Source organism: Coloeus monedula, assembly GCF_965178545.1.
Source record: "Coloeus monedula genome assembly, chromosome: 15".
In the NCBI taxonomy this organism is placed as follows: Eukaryota; Metazoa; Chordata; class Aves; order Passeriformes; family Corvidae; genus Coloeus; species Coloeus monedula.
In genome coordinates this window covers 15,724,708-15,742,966 of record NC_138795.1, presented here as the reverse complement: position 1 = coordinate 15,742,966, position 18,259 = coordinate 15,724,708, and the positions used below count along the sequence as shown (strand labels likewise).

The following is an 18,259-nucleotide window of genomic DNA, read 5'->3' as shown; positions in this document are numbered from 1 at the left end:
ATGTGGGGCCGGCGGCGGGGCCGGCGCGGCGGGCGCAGCGCGGAGGAGCTGCGGGTGCGGCGGCGGGAGCGAGAGGCAGGTCCGGCCGGGGACACCGGGGACAGCCGGGGGGTTTGCGGGGCTCCCCGTGGGTGGGAGGGACCCCCCAGGTCAGCCCTTCCCGGCCCCATCCCCGCCCCGCCCGGTCGCGCATCGCGGGATGCGCGGGGTGATCGGCACCGCTGCCCGCTCGGGGAAGCGTTTTACAGCTTCGGATTTTAACCCGTGGGTTTCTGCCATGAATTCCCCGTTTCTTCAACAACCCCCCCCCGCTGTTTGGGTTTTCCAAGGTCTCGCCTACATCTTAGCCTGGAGAAAAGGAGGCTCAGGGGGGACCTTGTGGCTCTGCACAAGTCCCTGACAGGAGGGGGCAGCCGGGGGGGTCGGGCTCTGCTGGCAGGGAACAGGGACAGGAGGAGAGGGAACGGCCTCAGGCTGGGCCAGGGGAGGTTTAGGTTGGATATTAAGGAAAATTTTTTAACCAGAAGGGTGGTCAGGCAGTGGAACAGGCTGCCCAGGGCAGTGGTGGAGTCACCATTCCTGGAGGTGTTTTCCAGAGACAAGTAGTGGGGCACTTGGGGCATGGCCTAGTGGCCATGGTGGTGTTCGGTTGAAGGCTGGACTTAATGATCTTGCAGATCTTTTCCAACCTTAATGATTTTATGATCCTATGTGAAATCCAGCCTCGGGTCCCTCCAGCTGGTCCTCGGGCCTCTGTCCCGTGTTCCTGCCCATTATCCCAGCTGTGGATTCACACTTTGTGTGCCCAACCCTCAGCCCCAACTCCAAGTGCGGTCCCTGCTTGTGCATCCCTTCCAGGCTTGCACAAGGAGGAATGGGGAGTTCCTCCCTGCATTAAGGGAGGAATCAGGCTCTTGGGTGGGATGGAGAAGCGTCCTGCTCTGGGCAGGTGGTGACGGGCCCCGATCCGATGGCAGCTCTCAGGAAGGCCCGGCGGCAGGAGCAGCTGGTCAGCAAGCGGCTCCTGCGGGAGGACAGCGCGGCCGAGGAGGGTGGACAGGACAGACCAGACGTTGTGCCAGACCCACTCTCAGAGGATGAGGTGAAGAACCTGCCATTCTCCACGGCAATGGGGGCCCCAGCGATCTTCCCCAGACTCAGCATATGAAGGAGGCTGGGCGGGGGCGGGTTTGGGAATGGTTCTGATTCACTGCCAGACACAGTTAAGGTTCCTTGTGCCCATCTTCATGCCCTGAGTTCCTTTGCCTCCAGGATTAATGGGGCGAAATCTTAATGCTGGCAGCGCTGGAAGCTCCACCCACCTTTTAATTCCTTGGGCAGGTCCTGGAGCTGCTCAGGGGTGTGCAGAGGGGTTCGGAGGACAGGAAGCGATGGCTCGGCCGCCTCCGCTGGGCTCTGCAGAATGAGGAGACCCAGCAGAAGTTTGTCAGGTCAGCCCAGGTGTGGTGTGCCTGTTACCAAGGGCATGTCCTGAGGGGCCCTGTGTCCCTGTGGTTGGGTGGGTGAGCTGGTGTGTGGCCCTGGGTGGGAGCTGACAGCAGCCTTTGGATCCCCCAGGCTGGATGGCAGCATCCGGACGCTCACCGGGCTCTTCACCAGCAGCCTGGCTGACCTGCAGCTGGAGGCTGCCCGCTGCCTGCACGAGCTGTCCCACTCCAGTGTCCCCGCGGTGGCCGAGGCGTGTCTGCCTGTCACCTCCTACCTGCTCACCTACCTGTCAGGACACAGCCTGGAGTTCACGGTGAGATCCACGTGCACGTTTGCCAGGGCTCTGGCACCTGGGAATCCTTTGGTGTGGTTGATGTTGACCTCTTCTGGTCAAACGTGGCTCACGTGGGAGTGCTGGTGGGAAGGGGCCCTCTGGAAGCAAACATCTTTTGGCACCACAACCTTGCCCTTGGAGCAGGACTGCTGCCAGTGCCCAGGTGTTATGGCCTGCCCCTGAAGGTGGGGTGACTGAGTTCTTGTTAATCATAGATCCCTTGGGTTGGATTAGAGTGAAACCACACTGCATGACCCATATTTATGTACATATATATATGGCAGATTTATTTTAGAACGATTTGGTTGCAATGGAAAGGAGGCATGTAGCCATTTTGGTTGTTATCTGTAGAAATGAAACAGTATACAAGTATTAAGTTATCACTTAAGAAAATATATAAGGAAAAGAAAGAAAGGATAAGAGTAGATAGTAGAGTGCCTGTGGCTCCATACTGTGCAATTTGATCTGGGAAAGGAGCACACAGTTGGAGTAGCTCTGGGATGTCCATGTGTTTTCCAGCTGCTCCATTGGGAAGCAGGCAGGCTCAGAGCTAAGGAGGCAGGTGGGCAGTGACCCCCAGGTGCTGATCCCATTTGAATGCAGCACACAGGCAGGCTCCAGGAGAACCAGAGGGGGCTCAGGGAAATGTCATCCTGAAAATTAGAAGCCTGAAAAACCTCCAGAGTGGGAGTGATCAGATCCCAACTTCAGCCAGATAGAAGAAGAACGAACTGAAGCTGATAGAGCTGGGAATGGGGTGGCTGGAGAGTCCAGCAGCATCCATCTGTGTTTCCCCCTCCAAAGCCAGCTCCTGCCCCTCTCAGGGCAGGGTGTGCGACCTGGGGCCTTGCTGGCTGCCCATGGGGTCAGCTGCCTGCTGTGCTGTGTTGTTGCAGGAGCTGTGTTTGTACACACTGGGGAACCTCGTAGTAGAAAGTGAGGCTGTGAGGAAGCAACTTCTGCCTCAGGGCATTATTCCAGTGCTGGCATCCTGCATCCAGGTGGGTGAAGCAGCTCAGCCACACTTCTGCTCTGCCGTAGAGAGACTTTTCTGGCTGCCAGCCCTGAGTCACCGGCCCTCCTCCCAGCTGTGTCTACAGGCACAGATCCCTCTGCAGGGAGCTGTTCCCACAAGCCTGAGGGTCACTTGTGGGCTCCCCTGCACTCCATTTTTGGGGCTCAGATCACCACCTTGTGCTCTTCTCCAGCTGAATCTCCCCCATCCAGTGGCTGCCTGATACAGTCTGGAGCACAGGGAGCCCTGTCCCCTCTGCCTGGCCAGGCTTCAGCATGGCTGTGGTTTGCAGGTCCAAATGCTCAAAGCAGCACTATTGCTGCACTTGGGCTAAAGCCCAGTGGGTGTGGGGAGGGGGACAGCTCAGCTCTGGTGTGGCCATAGGTTCCTGTGTCCCTCCTGGTCCCCTCTGTGCCCCTTCTTCTCCAGGCACAGCGGGGCTGTGCCACTCAGTGGGTTTGCTTGGCACCCTGGGGCCCTGGCTCTGCCAGGAGGGATCAGCTCTGTTCTCTTTGATTGCAGTCCCCGCACGAGGCGGTGCTGGAAGGTGTGGGCTATGTCCTCTCACAGCTCCTCCAAGCCAAGGAAGCGCCCACAGAGATCATCCCGTGAGTCTGAGCTTCTGAACCCTGCACCAGGATGGGCCCTGGGGCCTGGTGTGGTATTTGTGTGCTGGGGACATGACACCTTCCCCATCCCAGTGACATTAATAGTTCAGGGCAGAATCCTACCAGAACTGTGGAAGTTGTGATGCAGATCAGGGAGTGGGGCTTGGCTCCTTTCCCTCGGCCTCATCCGAGCAGACAGCTCTGGTATTTCAGTAAAGGCCAGCATGGAGCAGGGTTGGCTCACATGGAATTCTGGCTGTGTTCCTCCTGCAAAGGAAAAGATCAGCTTGACAGCCCCCAGTGCCAAAAATGTGACTGCAGTGAAGGTGTCCTGAGTGCCCCCAGGCCCTGCCATGGACAGGGAGAGCCCAAGGCTGCAGCCCTTGGCTCAGAGTCCCTTCCAGGTGTGTATTTGGACCCTGTGGTTCCCAGTACGGGGTACAGCAGCTCTCTGCTCAGTGGCCAGGGTTCGTGTCTCCCTGTTGGTGTCTGTCCTGCCTGTGCTCCAGCCTGTGCTTCCATTAACTCTGCTCTCTAACCCCAGCCTGGTCCTGGACTCAGTTCTCCCCCAGCACATGCTCCAGCTGGTTTGCTCCGGCCTCAAGGCTGGGATGGGAGTGGCCGTGGAGTTTGCGTGGTGTCTCCACTACATCATTTGTAGGTAAATGCAGTTTTTTCCTCGATTTGAGTTCCCTGGGGGCAGCCAAACAGAGGCACAAAGGCTCATGGTCCTGCGAGAGGACCTGGACTGCCTCCCCTTGCCCTTTTCCCGTGGGAAAGCAGTTCCCCAGCCATCCTGGGTATCCCTGCTCTCCTATCTGAGCACACGTGCTGTTTGCAGCATCACTGAGCCCCTTTACAGCTTGGTAATGGGTGATAAACCTGAGGAGGCTGTTTCTAGTCCTCTGAAATGCCCCCAAATTGCTTCCTATGCCTGGAGTTGTCCCACACACTTCTCAAGGCAGGCTCCCTGAATCCTCACACTTGTGGGGGGGTTGGCCCGGGGCTGTGCCAGCAATCCCTGCCTGCCACTGGAGCCAAGGAATGTGTAGATGAAGGGTCAGGGCTGTCGTTTCCAGACCCACATAGGTAATTCCAGTGAATCTGTTCTTCATGGGCTTTTCAACTTTCTCATAAGCTCAGAAGCTCAGATAGAAACCCTGCTACTCCAATGTGAAAGAAGCCGCTGTTCCAACATGTAATAAGCCCTGTGGTGGTTCAGGAGAGCACTCTGAATTTCCAGGCCCTGTTTGGTGAGGGGCTGTGGCAGTTTCCCCTCTCCAAGCTCCGAGGCCACTGCACTGTCCCTCCCTTTGCAGGCACAAAGACAACGTGGTGCTGCTGGCACTGGGGGCCGTGCCTGCCCTCACCTCGCTCCTGCTCGACCTGGCTTCTGAAATCCCCCAGGATGCTCCCGAGGGCCTGGAGCTGGTGAGAGGTGGGCAGGGTGCTGGCTGTTCCTGGGATTGCTGTGGGGGCATGGTTCAGCTAAAGGGATTGGTGTGTCCCTGTGTCACAGCTCGTGTGCCCCGTGCTGCGGTGTCTCAGTAACCTGCTGGCACAGACAGACTGCCAGGGACAGGGCCAGGACGGGCGCCTGCTCATCGCCCTCTTCCTCATCCTGCAGTGCTTCCTGCAGCAGCACCCCTTCCTCGTCCAGGAGTGCCTGTGGCTGCTCAACAACCTCACAGGTGAGTGTCCCACGGGGCTGCTGGCACAGCTGGACACTGCTGGGACTCACCCTGGTTTTATTCACACGTTCCCTCTCTGCCCACCCCAGCGGATGATCCCTTCTTCTGCTCTGCTCTGCTCTCTCTGGACCTGCTCCCGGCCCTGCTGCAGCTCCTGACGTGTTCCCAGATGGCCACTGTGTTGGTAAACCTTGCCTCATGCATTGGGAATGGTGGGGAAGCGCTGGAGTTTCAGAACAGGAATCCCACACTGACAGTGCTGGAGTTGGAGGGTGGATGGGGCAGCAGCTTGGCAGAAGGTCTTTGCTGTGGCAGTCACCAGCCACCTCCCCTGAAGCCGCTCCAGCTTTATTTACCCTTGGCCGAGCCTTGTCCCAGCATAAGAGTGGTCCCAAGGGAGATGTTAACTTGGGGCCAGCCCCTGGAGGTCTCGGAAGGCTCCTGCCACTCTCCTCTGAAAGAACCCAAAGCTTTAGGGGATTGGGGAGGGGACACTGCCAGGGGTGGGTGGCAAGGCTGGGTCTGCCTAGCATGGGGGTGAACAGTGCCTTGGGATAGGCATGGAGAAGGCATTCCAAATCCAGTGGATTGGTGGCCATGGGCAAGCACCTGGCAGGACAAAAAAAAAAGGTGGAGGGACTTTGGGCAAGGGCACGGAGTGACAAGACAACAGGGAATGGCTTCACACTGACAGAGGGCAGGGTTAGATGGGATATTGGGAAGAAATTCTTCCCTGTGAGTGATAAGGCTCTGCCACAGGTCACCCAGAGAAGCTGTGGCTGCTCCATCCCTGGAAGTGTCCAAGGCCAGGCTGGACAGGGCTTGGAGCAAGCTGGGCTAGTGGAAGGTGTCCCTGCCCACAGCAGGGGGTGGAACTGGATGGGCTGTAAGGTCCCTTCTAACTCAAACCATTCCACAATTCCATGACATGGGGAATTGTTGGGAGCCCTCCCAAGCCTGTCAGGAATCTGCCCATGCAGCATTCCCTGTTTGCTCCCTGTCCCTCACACAGGCCCTGACAGTGCTGTGCAACATCGCCGAGAAGGGACCGTTCCAGTGCCAGCAGCTGCTGTGCCAGCCCCTCCTGCCCCGGCTCCTGCCCCTCCTCACACTGCCCGACCCCGAGGCCGTGGGGCAGTGCCTGGAGCTGCTGCACCTCCTCTTCCTGCACTGCCCGGAGGTGAGAGCCGGGAGAGCTCCGGGAACAGGACTGTAAAGGGGATGGCGAATGATTATTGTGGGGGTTATTGTTATTGTGAAGGGGGAATGATTATTGTAATTTAAATAACAGTGCCCTCAATGGCTGCCACACTACCCCCCACCCCTCAGCACCCAGACCCCTGCCCAAAGGGACACTTGTCATGCACAGGGTGAAAGCCCTTCTTGTTTCTCCAGTGAATTCCTTTTTTTATTGGCAAGGACTGGTGTTTGGGCAGGTTGTTTCTACCCCGAGTTTTCTTTTGATCCTGCTGCGGTTGCTTCACTTGCTGCAGATCACAGGAAGGAATTCTGCCCTGTGAGGGTGATGAGGCCCTGGCACAGGGTGCCCAGAGCAGCTGTGGCTGCCTCATCCCTGGTTGTTCAAGGCCAGGCAGGATGGGGCTTGGAGCAACCTGGTCTGGTGGAAGGTGTCCCTGCCCATGGACAGGGGGGTGGGGATGAGATGGGCTTTAAAGTCCTTCCCAGCCAACCACAGGCATGGTGGGATCTACCTGGATCGGGAATGTAGTGTCTGGGAGGGCTCTGGGGAATTCCTTCAGCCCCTTTCCCTGGGATGTGGTGGCTTGGGCAGAGATGATCAGCTGTAGCACCCAGCCAACTCTCACCCTCCCTCTGGCACAGGCTGCTGCTGACTTCACCAGGCACGGCGGGCACCAGGCCCTGGAGCAGCACCAGAGCACCCCAGAGCTGCAGGAGCGGGCACAGGCACTGCTGGACATGGTCAGGCAGCCCCCAGGAGCCCCCAGTGCCTGTCAGGCAACACTGCCTGCCTTCTCCTAGGCCTCACCCCCTTCCCACCCTCCCCCGAACTCCCAGGGGAATAAACTGTCTGTCCAACCTGTGCCTGGCTTCCCAAGGGCTGCTCAGGACTCTGATGTACCAGTGCTGGCTCACAGGGGTGCTGGTCCTTGTCACTGCCTCATAGCCACCAGCACGGTGCCCCCCAGAGCCTGGAGCAGGGGCAGAGCTGAGCTGCAGCCACACTCCTGTGCCAGGGAGGGGTGAACGGCTACATCAGCCATTCCTTGGGCTCTCAGCCACCACCAAGCTCCAGGTAAGCACATTGTGTTTATGAATTGATAAATTAAAGATACATGTTTGGCATTAAAGATGATCAGTCACGTCTCCAGCACGTGTGTATTTCCTGTCTGTCCTCACGCGTGGCTTTTCACAACGCTCTCCAGGGCCTTGCCCACTTCATCCACAGTTAGGTTGTTCAGTGGGATGCTCTTCTCCTTCCCAAACTCTGTGGGAAAACAGAGAGGGTGAGAGCGGGCAGGTGTGTGGGTCCTTCCCTGGTGCAAGGGCACTGGTGTCACAGCCCAGGTTCCCACCACCACCCCTTCACACTCACCACTTCCCAGTGTCCCTCCATGTGCCCAAGTTATCATTTACACCTTATTCTCCTTTCCCTTGGAAAGGACTCAAAGCAGCTCAGCACTTTTCCCAGTCTCCTTCTGTTAGCTCTGGCTGTGCAGCAGCTGGGCAGAGATACATCCAAGAGCAACCCTGTGGTTCTCAGCCTGGTCCCAGCAAGGTGCTCCCCTCAGGAAAGCAGCCTGGAAACTCTGTTCCTACAGCTGCCCCAGCCTGGGCTGACCCGGGGCTCCCTGCGAGTCACACCCAGACACACCCGAGACTCCCCTGGTCCCTGTGCTCACACGGGGAAACTTGTGCTTAAAGAGTCATTGCATCTCTTCAAAAGTTTCTAAATTAATTTTTTCCAGCCCAGATGACCTTTGAGGAAGATAAAGCCTTTCCAGAGGGGCTTTGCCGCTCCCTTCTTGGTGTTTCACTGAGAACGCAGGAAAAACAACTACATTTTGGGGTAGTGAATGGGGTGGGGGTGGGAGATCACAGCCCGAGGCTGGAAAGCCCCTGCTGAGCACTGGGTCCTCACTTCCCTGCAGTGAACCCGCACTCTGCCCCGAAGGCAGCTGCTCCCTCCCCATCGACATCCCTCGTGTAACCCTTGAGCAGCCTCTGCTGCAGCCCACAGCTGAAACTCCTCCCTGGGAGGGTGCTGAGGCCCTGGCACAGGCTGCCCAGAGAAGCTGCGGCTGCCCCAGCCCTGGCAGTGCCCAAGGCCAGGCTGGACGGGGCTGGGAGCAATCGGGTCCAGTGGGAGATGTCCCTGCCCTTGGCAGGGGGCGGCACTGGATGAGCTTTAAGATCCCTTCTAACCCAAACCAGTCTGTGATTCTCCCCACCCCCGTTTTCCCATGCCTATCCTTTCCCCGCCCACCCCCTCCCTCTGATCCGTACCATAAATATTGATGGCCCCTGAGGTCCCTTCAAACCCAAAGCATTCCATGATAATTCCATGGTGTTTCCCGGCGGACACCCCCTACTTACCGTACCGAGCCCAGAGCTTGGGCTGGACACCGGAGCACTCGCGGATCAGGATGGGGAAGTTGGGATTTGCCTTCTTCAGGGTCACATAGTGCTGCTCGATGAATTCCCTGCGGAGGGAAGGAGGAGCGGCGGGTCCCCGTGGGTCACCCCAGGGGTGTCTCGCTCCCCTCGAGGAGCCCACCCGGCCCCGTCCCGGCCCATCCCCGCGCTGACCTGACGCCGCGGCTGCCGGGGGAGCGCTGGCACAGGTGGATGCGGAGCTCCCTCAGCCCGCGGCCCAGCCCGCCCCCGATGTTCTTCACAGCGGCCGCCGCCATCTTCCCTGCGCGGACCACACCGCGGGGGCGGGACAGCGGCGCCTCTGCCAATGGGAGCGCCCTCCGCGATCGCACCCGCCAATGGGAGCGCTCTCCGCGATCGTACCCGCCAATGGGAGCGCTCTCCGCGATCGCACCCGCCAATGGGAGCGCTCTCCGTGACCGCACCCGCCAATGGGAGCGCCCTCCGCGATCGCACCCGCCAATGGGAGCGCTCTCCGCGATCGCACCCGCCAATGGGAGCGCTCTCCGCGATCGCACCCGCCAATGGGAGCGCTCTCCGCGATCGCACCCGCCAATGGGAGCGCTCTCCGTGACCGCACCCGCCAATGGGAGCGCTCTCCGTGACCGCACCCGCCAATGGGAGAGCTCTCCGCGATCGCACCCGCCAATGGGAGCGCTCTCCGTGACCGCACCCGCCAATGGGAGCGCCCGCCGCGGGGTGCGCTGGGAGGGCAGCGCAGAGCGGAAGGGCCGCGCAGCGGAGCTGGGAGAGCAGCGATGCCGGACCGCGACAGTGAGTTCGGGGACAGGGGACACCGCACACGGGACACCGGGACACGGGGCACCGCCGGGCACCCCCGGGGCCGGGACACTTGGCCCGCGCGAGGGTTGTCGTGTCGCTCAGGGCGGGGCGGCTGCGGCCCGGTGCGGGGGGGGGGGCGGTGTAGGCCCAACCTGCGCTGGGGGAGCGGGGGCACCCCCGGGGACCCCTGGCCCGGTGCGAGGGACAACTCTGCGGGCGGGCGGGGTGCGGCCACAGCCCGCGGAGCCGGGGGAGGGGACCTCGCGGGCTGGGGACCCGCGGCAGCCCAGGGGTGAGGAGCTGTGCGGGGGGGCTGATCCTCAGCGCCGGGATTGATACTGGGTGCGCCCCGGGATGGAGCTGTGGGGTGTTCCGGGCCGTGGAGGGGATGCAGGGGCTGTCCCGGGGTGTGGGGGACGGGACACCCTCGGGGAGGCCCTGGGAGGGCACAGAGCCGCGGGGCTTGGGGGGCGGCGGGTCTCGCGGTGGCACCGGGACCCCCGTGTCCTGAGCACCCTGGCGAGGCCGGCCCGGGTGGCAGCGGGCTGGGATCCACCTCGGAGCTGCAGGTGGATACTGCTGCCTTCTTGGTTTCTGAGCGGGGCCCGGCTGGGAGTGGAATGAGGCCATGCAGGCAGTGTCTGAGATCTCTCTCTCTCCTGTCCCCCAGATGAGCCGTTCTCCAACCCCCTGGCCCCCGATGGCCACGATGTGGACGACTCACACTCGTTCCACCAGTGAGTACAGCACTGGGGCGGGACTGGACCAGCACAGTGGGACCCCAGGCTGATTCCCATTGAGAAGCTGGAAGTCACTGGTGCACTGCAGCCTTTGGGCTCCATCCACGGGCACCTGGTGCCCATCTCGGTCACACAGGACCTGCTCTCCTCCAAAGCTGCCTGGCACCAAATCTCTTTGGAAACGATCATTTCTGTTCCCTTCCTCCCTTGCAGATCCAAGCTGACCAATGAAGACTTCAGGAAGCTTCTCATGACCCCGCGGGCTGCACCAACATCTGCACCACCCTCTAAATCTCGCCACCATGAGTGAGTAGGGCTCTGTTTCACAGGTCTGTGGGACAATCCCTTTCCCTTTGGGTTTCAGCTCTCAGTGCTCACCCTCTCCCCTGCACTCTGCAGGGGAGTATCTACAGAGGCTTTTGCCAATGAGTGTGAGAAGTGGAGAAGCAGGTGAGTCAGAGCTGCTGTGGATAACAGAGCGAGGCTTCATGGCTGTTAAGGCATTTTGTGCAGGAGACAGATTTGGTTCAGTGAAAATAAATCTTTTCCCTTCCTCTCCCTGCTGACAGTGTGGAATTAGGGGTAAATTAGGGTGAGAGACTGTTCTGTTCCATTTCTGAGTACTTCGGTGCTCTGCTGTGTCTGAGGGACTGTTCTCTCCACCTGCCACCCATGTGGCTCTGCAGACTGTACATGTGTTTTCTCGCCCTTTTTCAGGATGCCCCGGGAGTACAATGAGGATGAAGATCCAGCTGCTCGCAGGAGAAAGAAGAAAAGGTAAGTGGGGAAAGAGATGCAGCAGAACTTGTCATTATACATCATGTCCTGCCCGTGGAAGCAATTCTGATCTCTTGAGCTCCCAAAGAGGGCCTGGAGTGGATTATTTTGGAGCTTTGGAGCTCAGCCTGAAGGACTGTCACTGCTTGTGGCAGGGCAGCAGTAGGGTGGGGCTGAAGTTTCACCTCCAGAAGGAGCAGGAGAGGCCCTGTGGGTGTCTGGCAGAGCAGGGCAGTGGTGGGACATTTGCTGATCACTGTGTCCTCTGGGGCAGGGCTGCACAGCAGGGCTGGACCCCTTCCCTTTGGAAGGGAGGATGGAGCTCCTCCTTAGTCAGCCTCAGTACAGCAGTTCCCATGGTGCTCTAATGTGTTTTTGGGGAAGGGGTTTGGAGCAGAACAGGTGTATGTGAGGCCTCAAGGACTGTTACCCGACCTCATAAACATGAACAGGTCACTCTTAACCCTGAGTTGTTTTCCACCCCAGCTACTACGCAAAGCTGCGGCAGCAGGAGATCGAGCGTGAGAGGGAACTGGCTGAGAAGTACCGGGATCGAGCCAAGGAGAGGAGAGATGGAGTGAACAAGGACTACGAGGAGACAGAGCTGATCAGCACCACTGCCAACTATAGGGCTGTGGGGCCCACAGCTGAGGCGTACGTGAGCTGAGGTGGGGCCTCGGCTCGCCGGGCTGATCTGGGGGGGCTGGCCCTTAACTGGCTCTGTTCTCATTGCACAGGGATAAATCTGCTGCGGAGAAGAGGAGACAGTTGATCCAGGAGTCCAAGTTCTTGGGTGGTGACATGGAGCACACTCACTTGGTGAAGGGTCTGGACTTTGCGCTGTTGCAGAAGGTGAGTGCAGATACCACCATGCTGCTCTTCTGCCCTGTCCTCTCCCACAGACACACAGGATGGGTGTAACCACTTGGTCTTGGCAGCGTGGATTTCCCTTCCTGGGAAGGGTTGCTTCAGGGTTGGGGAGCTGGTGGAAGTGGGCTCAGAGATGCGCAGCGATGGTATGGGTTGGGCTGTAACGTGTGGATTTACTCTGCATCCAGGTACGGGCTGAGATTGCCAGCAAGGAGAAGGAAGAGGAGGAAATGATGGAGAAGCCCCAGAAAGAAACTAAGTGAGTGACTGAACATTTTGCATTCCTGAGTGCAGCTGCCTCCCAGAGAGATGGATGCAGTGGAGACATTTGCTTGGCTCTAATACTTCTGGTTTCTGTTTCTGTTTAGGAAAGATGAAGATCCTGAGAACAAAATTGAATTTAAGACCCGACTGGGTAAGACTGTGTGGATGTGGCTGTTCCCTACCTTGTCTGTGTTGTGAACGTGGGAGAAATCCTGGAGGGTGAATGGAGGAATGAAAACCATTGGAGGGGGAGAGTCCTGAATTTGAGGCCTGGAGGAAGTGTGTCTTTAGCAGGAGATTCTTGTGTTCCTGATAACCTAAACATGCTTCACTTTGGGCTTGTCCTCTGCTTTCCCACACTTTGCCTTCTGTCCAGGCCGCAACATTTACCGCATCCTGTTCAAGAACAAGACCTATGAGCGGAACGAGCTGTTCCTGCCGGGCAGGATGGCCTATGTGGTCGATCTGGATGATGAGTATGCCGACACCGATATCCCCACCACGCTGATCCGCAGCAAAGCTGACTGCCCCACCATGGAGGTACCCAGCTGGCCTCCAGCCTGCTTCACCTCGCTGCTCTGTATCGGCCAGAGCAGGTTTTTCTAGGAGGGGCTCCCTGTCAAGGGAGCAGGATGCTTCCTTGTGGCTTTCCCTTTCAGGCACAGACCACGCTGACCACCAACGACATTGTCATCAGCAAGCTCACGCAGATCCTCTCCTATCTCAGGCAAGGCACCCGCAACAAGAAGCTCAAGAAGAAAGACAAAGGTAGGGAGATGAAAGGAAGCAAGTAATAGGAGTTTAGTGCTTGGAGCGTATCCCAAGGGAATGGGATGTGTTTTGGTTTGTGGCATTCCCCTGTGCCATGAGGCAGTGGCTTGGAGAACAGTGATTTCCTGAGTGCTGTGTCCTGAAGGCAGGAGCACGCGGGACAGGCTGCTGGGAAATTAGAGCTGTGAGGGTACTTCATGGTGCTCTGCTCTTCCTGGTGAAGGCCCAGTTCCTTGGAGAAATGTCCCCTCTTGGGGAGGGACACAATGGCTTCCTGGGGGGGCTGAGTATGATGTGACATCCTCCAGGCTTGCCGCTTCTGCAGCTTGGAACCTGGACTGGGGAGCAGCACAGGGGGCAGAGTGGGTGACGTGTCTCTCACTGCTGTTGTGTCCTTGCAGGGAAGCTGGATGAGAAGAAGCCTCCTGAAGCTGATATGAAGTAAGTGCCTCCCTGCCCTCAGGCTATGGGGTCACAGCTCTGTCCCTTAGGGGATGTCTTTTTGGCCCACCACATTTAGAGGGGGCTGAATTTGGAGTTGCCGGACCTGCAGTTTGTAGGACAAGGCTGGAGGCAAGCTCTGGTTTGGATTTCAGGCTTGAGGCAGGTGAGGGCTCACTGTTGCCCTGGACCACAAGACTCAGGTCCTGGAGCAGAAGGGAGCAGAAGTGCAGTGATGCCTCTGACAGATGTGGAAGCCACTTCCATATCTGGTGTCCTTAGCTCTCGGTGCTGGTCCTGTGTGCTTCAGGTCACAGGGAGGTGGTTATGGCCTCTCCTCCTGCAGGGCACGTAACTCCAGGCTCTTTTCCACTTGTAGCATCTTTGAAGACATCGGGGATTATGTGCCCTCCACTGCCAAGATGCCACGGGACAAGGAAAGGGAGAGGTACCGGGAGAGAGAGCGTGACCGGGACCGGGAGCGTGACCGGGACCGAGAACGTGACAGGGACCGGGAGCGCGAGAGGGACAGGGAGCGTGACCGGGAGCGCGAGGAGGAGAAGAAGAGGCACAGCTACTTTGAGAAGCCCAAAGCTGATGATGAGGTGAGTCTCTGCTTGTGAAGGACTGTCCCACCTGATCTCTGCCCTTTGTGAGGTTGGGGGGCTGTGGGGTATCTCTGGTTGTGCCCCTACACGTGCCAGTGTCAGCTCTTGCTGAGCTCTGCCTGTCCCCAGGGCTTGCTGGGTGCTTGTCCTCTCCCTCAGCAAGTGAGGCAGCACTGGCACCGCCTGTAGGGTTTGTGGTTCAGCTCTGTGTGATCGACACTGTGTCTCTCCTTTTTCCTTGCAGCCCACAGACATCGACAAAGGTGAGTCAAGTGGCGTGGACACCTGAGAGGGATAGGGATAGGACAAGGGGGAATGGTTTTAAACTAAAAGAGGAGAGATTTAGATTAGATATTAAGAAGAAATTCTTCCCTGTGAGGGTGATGAGGCCCTGGCACAGGCTGCCCAGAGAAGCTGTGGCTGCCTCATCCCTGGAAGTGTTTAAGGCCAGGTTGGACAGGGCTTGGAGCAGCCTGGGATAGTGGGAGGTTGGAATGAGATGGGTTTCAAGATCCCTTCCAACATAGACTGTTGTAAGATTTCAGGTCTCCTGGGATCAGCCCACCTCATCACTGCCAAACTGTCTTGCTCCCCCTCTTGTACCTCACCTGCAGCTTGTCCTGCCTGTTACTGTGTCCCAAAGGGACTCTGCCCAGCCCCAGTGTTCTGCAGTGAGCTGTTCTTCCCCCAAAATATAACCTGCTGCTTTCTCTACCCCAGGACCTGGCTCAGCCAAGGAGCTCATCAAGTCCATCAATGAGAAGTTTGCTGGAGCTGCTGGCTGGGAGGGAACAGAGGCATATCCTTTACTGTCTGTGCCAGCCTGGCTGGCTGTGGGGCTGGGCTTGCAGGCACAAGCACATCTGAAGGGCTGTCCTGCCTCACCTGGTAGCAGGGAAATGCTGCCCAAGCCTTGCTTCTCCTACACCAAACAAAAGCTCTGCATCCCCTGATTCGGTTGTGTTGGGGCAGGAGAGCGTTTTCCAGCTGGCTGTGCCCAGCCTGTAGCTGTAGGGATCAGCTCATGTGGTGCTTTCCTTAACTGCTGCCACTTTGAAGAAGCCAGAAGACAAGAAGCAGCTGGGAGACTTCTTTGGCATGTCCAACAGCTATGCTGAGTGCTACCCTGCCACGTAAGGAACAGTGGGAAGCTGTGGGGTGGGAGCAGGGTGTGCCAAGGGGCTGCTGTCCTCTGGCAGCAAGAACTTGAACATCAGCCCCACTACTTGTAGTGGGAGTAGGCCTGGCCTTGTCTGTGGGAACAGCTGACCAGTAAAATGATCCCAAGCCCTTGATTCAGGCTTTTCTTAGCTGCTGTCTGCTGTAAGTGGCTGCCTGGAGCCTGCTGTCCCTCAGAGCTAGGGGGAGGCTGAGGTGGCTAGGAATCTGCTGGATTCCCTGTTAAATCCATGTGGTTGTGGAGCTCTGGCCTCCCTCAGTGGAAGAGGAACAGCTTTCAGCCTGCAGAGTCATCCTGGAAGCATTTCCAACCTTTGATGCCCTGTGGTATAGGTCACCTGCATGGCTTGCAGCTGGGGGCACTTCCCTCTGGTCCAGGAACTGAGTGTGTTTGGTCCGAGGCCATGCAGCATGACTTCCACCAGCTCTGAGGTCCTGAGCCACATCTCATGGTCCCACTCTGAACCCTTTCCTTGCTTTTTCCCCCCCCAGAATGGATGATATGGCTGTGGACAGTGATGAGGAGGTGGACTACAGCAAAATGGATCAGGTGTGTTGCGAGCAGCCAGTAAAGTAGGTGTTAATGCTGGCTGAGAGGATCCCATGGGAAAAAAGCAGCACTGGAGCTGGGTGCTGAGTGAGCTTTGGGGTTTGCTGATCAGCTCCCTCTTGTATCAGGGAGAAAACCTGTCACTGGCACTTGACCCAGAGGTGCTGGCAGGCGTGCTACTCTGTTCTGACTCCCTTTTCCATGAAATCCCCTGTCTGGAGCTACTTGGGGAAGGGATTTGGGGCTGGTGGGAGATGGAGCCTCATGGCTGGGTGTGCAGGGCTGTGTGAGAAGCCCTCCAAGCAGCAACTGAGGAGCTGCTCTGAGTCGTTCTCTCCCTGCAGGGTAATAAGAAGGGGCCTCTGGGCCGCTGGGATTTTGACACGCAGGAGGAGTACAGCGAGTACATGAACAACAAGGAGGCTCTGCCCAAGTAAGTGCAGCCCTCAGGAAGGGCCAAGCGAGGGTTCTGGGTGGGATGGCCCCGCTGGCCAAACCTGGGTGCTGGGGCAGCTTAAAGCAAGCTGGGGGCTCCCTTATGAGGACCTGAGGAGGAGCTGTGGGTCCTGGGCCTGGTGGTTTGTTTTTGCTCTTAGTGTTGCTCTTGAGGACTCCAGCCTCCTGAGCTGCCTTCAGGGGCTCAGGCCAACTCTGGAGCATGCGCTCATGACTGGGGAGATGTGTCCTTTGCTCTGGCAGGCTGTGGCTCCCCTGTGAGTGCTGAGCCATGTCCTGCTCCTTCTCCAGGGCGGCCTTCCAGTACGGCATCAAGATGTCTGAGGGACGCAAAACGCGCCGCTTCAAGGAGACGAACGACAAGGCGGAGCTGGACCGGCAGTGGAAGAAGATCAGCGCGGTGAGAGCCCGAGCTGGGCTGGGGCTGCTGAGCCGGGAGCTGCCAGCGTGGCCCAGGACAGCTCCCACCCAGTCCTGCCCTCGCTGTCCCAGTCATGGCTCTTCAGTCCAGCCATGTGCTGCCAGTGTGTGTGGGCAGGAGGGCTGGCTCTTTACCAGCTGGATTTGCTCCTTGCAAGAGCCTCGGCCAAGTATTTGGGGCTTCAGTATTGCAGAGGAATCTGGAGCTCCATTTGGAGCTGTTGTTCTGGGAGCAGCCCCAGTCAGGGGCTTTTTGCTCTGGGCTGTGCAGCAGCTGAACATGCCCCAAACCATTAGTTTGGAGCCATCCAAAGGGGATGGGAAGGGACAGGACGTGTTTAGTGGCTTCATTTGCCAACTGGCAGAGCTGGGGGTTGTCTGGCAGAGTGAGCAGTATGGGATGGGCTGGGGAAGGTGAGAACCAGCAGTCTGTGGTGGCCAGAAAGGAGCAAAGAGGGAGCAGGCCAAGCTTCTCCAGCTGTAGCTCCCTCAGCTCATTCTGGCCTGGCTGCAGCTCTCCCCGGGTGTATCTGGCACCTTCCTGCCCCTCTGGGTAACAGGACTTTGTGCTTTCTCTGCAGATCATCGAGAAGAGGAAGAAGTTGGAGGCTGATGGGTTAGTACAGTTGTCTCTGCTTGTGGCTCCTCTGTTGGGATTCCCATACCGTCTGTGGTGTGGAAATGGGGATCTCAGTGCTGAGCCCTGGATGGGAGGGTGGTTGACCTGCCTGCCCTGCATTCTCACCACTCTCCTGCCCCTCTCTCTCTTCCAGGGTTGAGGTGAAACGTCCCAAGTACTGATGCCTCCTGTGCTTCTTCCTCCCTCTCCTGGAAGCCTGGCCTGCTGGGAGCTGCCCTCCTGGAGCGTGCTGGTGTGCTCTCCTTGCCCCACACACCGTCCACTTTCTGCTCAGGGCTAGGGAGCTCTTTCCTCCCTCTTCTCTTTGCTGCAGAGCCTGTGCTGTGTAAATGTTGTAGCCGTAATAAAATAACATCAAATTTGTGTGTGAGCATGTTTGTGTATGCAGAGAGGAGGTAGGTGCCTGTGCACAGCCTGGCCTCCTTCGGAGAAGCAGGGATGCTAGGACTCTTTTGCTACTTAGCAGGCACTCCTGGTGCTGACAGGGCAAATTGTGGCTCAGTGCATTTATTGTGGGAGCCTTTTGGGCTGGGGGCAGCAGCAGCCCTGGATAAAATTAACAAATCTATTTGGGGACAATAATCCCAGCTGAACATTCTGTGCCTCGGGGCAGGAGGAAGAAATGGGACCCTCAGCTCGGGTACAGTAAGTGGACTGACCTGAAGCAGAGGATCTGCAAGCTACTCCCAAGTGCCGGCAGAGGGTTGCTCTGGGTCTGTGATGGGGCCAGCATCAGGCAAAACTTGTTGCCGCAGTGCAGGGACAGCAGGGAGCTGGGATCGCCCCTCGGGGCGGGGGCGCTGCCGGTGGTTCCTGGCTGGGCTGGGGTCTCTAGGGGGGCCCTGAAGGCCCCAGACCCTGCAGGGGGCCGAAGTGCCCCTGGCCGCCCCCTCCCCTGGGCTCAAAGAGACGAGGTGACGGGGTGCGAATTAGGGAGCCCGCGGTGCGAATTAAGGAGCCTGTGGAGCTCCCAGTGGTGAAGCGCTAAAGAGCAGGAAAACATGAGGCGGATGGGGAACGACCTGGT

General features: G+C 58.3%; 3 protein-coding genes across 3 annotated transcripts; 2 read left to right on the top strand and 1 right to left on the bottom strand.

Moving 5' to 3' along the window:
- On the top strand, positions 1-7,225 carry TMCO6 (transmembrane and coiled-coil domains 6; the record flags this gene model as incomplete). Its single annotated transcript, XM_082291380.1, has 12 exons — positions 1-79; positions 978-1,102; positions 1,342-1,451; positions 1,579-1,762; positions 2,680-2,784; positions 3,321-3,406; positions 3,951-4,067; positions 4,726-4,837; positions 4,926-5,097; positions 5,187-5,281; positions 6,110-6,277; positions 6,940-7,225. The coding sequence occupies 12 exons, from the start codon at positions 1-3 to the stop codon at positions 7,096-7,098; spliced, it is 1,512 nt and encodes a 503-aa protein (XP_082147506.1). The 3' UTR covers positions 7,099-7,225.
- Positions 7,226-7,367: 142 nt separating this feature from the next.
- NDUFA2 (NADH:ubiquinone oxidoreductase subunit A2) lies at positions 7,368-9,016 on the bottom strand. Its single transcript, XM_082291381.1, has 3 exons — positions 8,887-9,016; positions 8,674-8,780; positions 7,368-7,564 (listed from the first exon to the last, which is right to left on the bottom strand). The coding sequence occupies exons 1-3, from the start codon at positions 8,988-8,990 to the stop codon at positions 7,473-7,475; spliced, it is 303 nt and encodes a 100-aa protein (XP_082147507.1). The 5' UTR covers positions 8,991-9,016; the 3' UTR covers positions 7,368-7,472.
- Positions 9,017-9,428: 412 nt separating this feature from the next.
- IK (IK cytokine) lies at positions 9,429-17,589 on the top strand. The gene is made up of 20 exons (XM_082291348.1): positions 9,429-9,507; positions 10,187-10,253; positions 10,470-10,562; positions 10,974-11,033; positions 11,520-11,687; positions 11,771-11,885; positions 12,092-12,162; positions 12,272-12,318; positions 12,544-12,707; positions 12,827-12,935; positions 13,340-13,379; positions 13,759-13,984; positions 14,232-14,250; positions 14,708-14,786; positions 15,040-15,120; positions 15,659-15,716; positions 16,061-16,149; positions 16,464-16,572; positions 17,174-17,208; positions 17,366-17,589. Exons 1-20 carry the CDS (start codon positions 9,492-9,494, stop codon positions 17,391-17,393), a joined length of 1,674 nt encoding a protein of 557 aa, XP_082147474.1. The 5' UTR covers positions 9,429-9,491; the 3' UTR covers positions 17,394-17,589.
- Positions 17,590-18,259: the final 670 nt, after the last annotated feature.